General features: G+C 36.1%; 1 protein-coding gene across 1 annotated transcript in view; it reads right to left on the bottom strand.

Moving 5' to 3' along the window:
• Positions 1 to 5,160, bottom strand: part of LOC107708770 (PH-interacting protein-like) — a 46,216-nt gene that overhangs the window by 14,513 nt on the left and 26,543 nt on the right. Inside the window, exons 13-20 of the mRNA XM_016513078.1 lie at positions 4,291 to 4,447; positions 4,072 to 4,206; positions 3,791 to 3,919; positions 2,703 to 2,928; positions 2,417 to 2,536; positions 1,451 to 1,634; positions 1,065 to 1,170; positions 735 to 866 (exon numbers count right to left, since the gene is read on the bottom strand). Of these exons, the coding sequence (XP_016368564.1) occupies positions 735 to 866; positions 1,065 to 1,170; positions 1,451 to 1,634; positions 2,417 to 2,536; positions 2,703 to 2,928; positions 3,791 to 3,919; positions 4,072 to 4,206; positions 4,291 to 4,447 (1,189 nt within the window). The remainder of the gene's footprint in view (positions 1 to 734; positions 867 to 1,064; positions 1,171 to 1,450; positions 1,635 to 2,416; positions 2,537 to 2,702; positions 2,929 to 3,790; positions 3,920 to 4,071; positions 4,207 to 4,290; positions 4,448 to 5,160) is intronic.

Here is a 5,160-nt window from a genome sequence, read left to right as displayed (position 1 = left end):
AGATATGTTTTTTCAAAGTTGAACTTTCATTAATTTTACATGGCTTTCTAAACATGCGGCTCTTTTGTGCGAGACGAGTGCAACGGTGATAGATGTCCCTCTAGAAAATGTGCAAAATTATGCGTTCTGTGTGAACGGCTTGGTTTCAGTTTTGACGTAAACAAGATCTTCTCCGCATTGTTGTTCTCTTTTCCCGCAATATTTGTAATTAACAATGCAGCAGCGCCGCATCTAGTGGCTTCAACTGGATAGGTTAACAAAAACATAAAACTGCAATGACACTTAGATCGTCATCGCATCTCGTGCGCCACTGATAAGGCTGCCTCCTTAACGCACACCTAAAATTCGAATACAAGGTGATATTTGATTGATTCTGTCGCGTCGTGGTGTTGTGTCGCGTCTGGTGTGGACAACCAAATTTCTTGTCACTAGAATCTTGTCACGTCGCGTGTAGTTAGGACACTGTGTAAGATGTCTTTTATTCAGCAAGGATGCATTAAATAAATCTAAATTGACAATAAAGACTTTCATAATGCTGTTTTTTGGAACTTCATATTCATCAGCTTTGCCATCACAGGAATAAACTACATTTTAAATTATTTTCAAATAGAAAACAGTTATTTTAAATTGTAATAATCTTTCCAACCAAAAACTTTTGAATGGTAGTGTAAGTTCATTAAATGGGCAGTTACACTGACTTTACTTTTCCCTAAAGGGACATCTTTTGACAGTACCTCAGAAGCACTGTGTTCTTCCTCGTTGGGTTCACTTTGACGACTCGTTTCCTCCACGGCCAATCGTGTATGGTAGTTATGCTGGTTACCCTGGTGACGGCGCCCCTCCTCCACAGAACTTTCTATAGCATGCTGGTATGAGAAATACACACATTAATTTGCATGTTAAACAGCAACTAAGGCTTTAGCAACATTTAGTTGGATGTAAAAATTTGGTGGTGAATGATGCTGCACACAAACAGTACATTTCATCCCAATCAATCAGTGAGGCAGACAAGTTTATCCAGATTTGTATATATTTTAAATTGCTGATCATATATGATAATTTACCCGGTTTTCTCTGTGGTACTGGCTGTGCACGCTGCGTCTCCTCCTTTCTGACTTGTAGATGTTGATTTCCTCTTCTCCTTTAGCTGCACGCCAAATCTCCTGCTTACTGTATTCACAAACAGACACACAAAAGAGACAAACTGCATTCAACTGTAAGAAACAATAGAAAGAAGACACGAGAAGGTCTTGTTTGAGTTGAAGGTGTCTATCAAAATATGAAATACAACAGATATACAAATGTTTTGACATTTTAGATCATAAGGTGTTTTTGTTTAAATTTTTTAATATTTTCTGCTTTTTTCAAGGATTAAAATAACATTTGAAAGCCAGATTTGAAATGCATTCTCAGACTTTTGAAGTCCACTGTATTTGAATGCGTGTTTTACCAAGCTATAGCTGGTGATAGTTCAGGAACGAGGACCCTTCGACTCCATGCCACCAGGTCTCTCTCGGTGGCAATCTCACTGCGTGGAGCGTTACTGTGCATCTGGCGAACACCTTCGATCTGTCCACTGCGTCTCAGACCCACGTTAGGTGGAGAAGAGACCTCTGTGGGAGAACTGACAGATCCTACACACACAAACCAGACACGCAACCAGCATCAACACTACTGTTAACAGTATTACAATCACCCCCCACTGGTTTATAGAGATCATCTGATGACATTTTTATACTTTACAGAAGTGATAACTTTGGCTGGCTCACTGGGGGTTTGTAAGGAACTATTCGTTGTAAAGTCGCTTTGGAAAACAATTGAAAAATACAGACAAATTACATTGTCTGGCTCTTCAGTTGTTTTAACTGTAGACTGCTGAATGCATGTGTCATTGTCTTTTTTTCTTTTTTTTTTAAATTAGCTTGTTTTATTGTTTTTGTTTTGTTTTTGTAATATAATGCAACAATTTTTATTCAACATTTAAACATTTTTGGTATTTTTTTTAATTTACTTGAATAATTGATATGGCTTAAAAAAGTCAAGTGCTTTTTGCCATTTTATTTAGTCGTATTTAGTGTTATTGTTAACTAAAACTAAAATGAAATAAAAATTGAAACTGAAATAAAGCTTAAAATAAAATATAAATAATAGGTGAAAAACTAAAAAAAAAAAAAAAAAAAGGCATATAATATATAAATAATATGAGTATAATTTGTAACACAATTGTTTTGTCATAATTTTTTAATTATTAAATAGTTAAAATGTATAATTATAGTATAAAGTACTTTTAATTATATAAGTAATTTAATAAATGTTAAAAATAAATTGGTATCAAGAATCATGAAATTTCTTTATTGATTGGTATCAAACATTTTAGTATTGTTTCACTACACTACCAAAAAAAAGTGTGCATTACCTCTGCTGGCTCTGGTGTCAGACCCCAGTCTCTGGTCCTGCTCTTGCTGTAGTCTCTGGATCATACCATCAAGAGGACTAGAGCCTTCTGCAGCCTGCTGACTAACCACCTGATTCAGCCCTGAGTGAAGAAATAAGAAACAAACACAGAGACATTTGAACACTTTATTAGTGTTCAGTGACAGCTTGCAGGTGTATGTTTGCATACACAAATGGCCAATAATTACTTTAAGTAATAAAAACACAGAAAGGGACCAAAAGAGACACTGTCTGTCTGCGTTTCTTACCTGATGACGTGAGCCCCATCTGGGGTATGAGCTGTTCCTCTCTGCAGTTCTCTCTGCCAGGAACCAGTCTCTGGTAGCGTGGAGGGTGAGGATTCCCGTCCACATCCACCAGGAATGGTGGCGGCATGAGGTGAGGTGCCTGCTGGGTCTGTTCGTCCAGCACAAAGTTATGGGCATCACGGATAAGCGGCCGATAATCAGTGTGGAAGAACATCTGATCTGCTATCTAGAGAACAGATCAATAGATTCATTCACAACAAATACACATATACTAGCTGAGTAAGACAAACGGGGTTTCAGACTGTTCAGAACACAGAACCTTATTATTCTTATTACTTCTGCTATGGATGCACTACATATTAGTATCATATCAGTTATTGACTGATATTAGAAATGTATACAAATATTGATATCTGCCAGTACTGAATATTTATTTGTGCATGCTCATTTCCCCATTTTTTATATTTAGATAACCATTTCTGTCATTTAACACTCACTTAAAAAAATCTTTAAAAACAATAAATTAATAACACTATTAAATATAATCTTTAACAAATGTCACAATGAACATCCATTTTTATACTGTATATTATAATGTTGTGATGCCTAAATTTACTTGAAGCATTTAAAACAATTATTTTTATTTGTCAGTGTTTAATTTTTTTATGTATTCCAACGAAATATAAAATATCAACGCTGTCTATTTATCAGTTTTTGGTAAGTTATCGGCTTATCTGTTGCAATTGTTAACTAAAATGAAAACTATTAAAATCTTAGAATTTTTAGTATTTGAAATAAAGCTGAAAGAAAAGAAAATATAAATATTACAAAAACAAAAAAAAAATTAATTATAAAGCTGAATTAAAGCTCAATAGAAATATTAAAAAGCTCATAAAAATGGCAAAAGCACATAACGAAATTACTAAAACTTAAACTAGAATTAAAATGAAATCACTGAATCAAACATGCAATGTGATGAGGTCATGTGACAATATACTATTCATTATAAAGAGAGCAAAATGCAGCAAATAGTATGCTAATATTTCATTCGGAACATAGCATCTAAGACAGACATTGGAATTCAGTACCTTGTCATATCTGCTGCTAGAGCCGAAGCCAAAGATGAGCAGGTGACCGTGGGAGTCCGTGCAAGCGAAGTGCTGCCCATCTGGAGAGCACTTACAGTCAAAGACCGCACCGTGGCCCTGACCCTCGATCTACACACACACACACACACACACACACGTAGAGAAAGGATGTTTGTGAAACACAATAAACACCAATAAATCAATAGATTTGCATAGATTTGTTTTAGTCAAGCATGTGATGCAATCTGATTAAAGAAATATAGTGTAGCCATTTAGTTTACCATGTTAAAGTAAGAGCGTATTTTGACTCCTCTTGCCAAATCCCAGACGATGGCATTTCCATCGTGCCCAGCAGAGAAAAGCACTCTGGAATCAAATGGATGTGGCTCCAACACAAACACCTCATCCTCATGGCCCTGTGGGTGAAGGCCATAACGACAACATTATTCATCACATATTGCCTCCTTTCAGTCATTGTGGAGAGATCTTTGCACTCTTACCATCAATACATGAATAAGGTTCCCTGTGTACGAGTTCCACACTTTCAATGTCAAGTTGTTCGCAGCGGTAATGACTGTGTTGTCATTGCAATCCCAGGCCACCATAGTCACCTTCAGTTTGGTAACTTTGTCCTCTAAAAGTGGAGGGTTGTACTTGCTAAAAAGACAGAAATAAGAAAAGTACTTTATATAAAATAGTGTGACATTTCTAACTTGCTTTACAGCTGGCCTACATTTAAAGAGCAAGAGCAATGAGAGACAAACCAGTATACAAAAAGACATATATAAACATGCCTTCAAATGATATTGCCAGAGTAACAATGAGTGAAATTTTGAATTAAAATTTAACATGAATTACAGAATGTCTAAGAATCTTACTGTAATTGTTTTTTTTTTTGTCACAAGGTTTGACTAGGACTGTCTAAGTTAACAAGTTAAAGGGGTCATATGATGCGATTTCAAGTTTTCCTTTCTCTTTGGAGTGCTACAAGCTGATTGTGCATAGATAAGATCCCTGAAGTTGCAAAGACTAAAGTCTCAAAACCAAAGAGATATTTTTTATCAAAGTTAAGACTCTGCCACGCCCCCCTAAAACGGCTCGTTCTAACACGCCCCCACATATCTACCTCACTATGTGGAAATATTAGCATAATGCCGCCCAAATGTGCACGCAAAGAAAGAAGGCGTGGTTTCAGTAACCGCAGTTAGTGTTGAAGCAGCCATGTCAGGGAGACGCTGTGTGTTTCTAAGCGAAAGCAAAAGCACTTTATTTGGACTTCCGGAAGTAGATGCAATTAGGAATCATTGGTAAAGATTTATTTACAACAGAACAGCAAAACGCACATGTTCGAATTTGTGCAACACATTTTA

The sequence above is a fragment of the Sinocyclocheilus rhinocerous genome, unplaced genomic scaffold (assembly GCF_001515625.1).
Source record: "Sinocyclocheilus rhinocerous isolate Xijiao unplaced genomic scaffold, SAMN03320098_v1.1 scaffold1406, whole genome shotgun sequence".
Classification (NCBI taxonomy): domain Eukaryota; kingdom Metazoa; phylum Chordata; class Actinopteri; order Cypriniformes; family Cyprinidae; genus Sinocyclocheilus; species Sinocyclocheilus rhinocerous.
The sequence above is the reverse complement of the archived record's forward strand: the minus strand, read 5'-3'. Positions and strand labels throughout refer to the sequence as shown.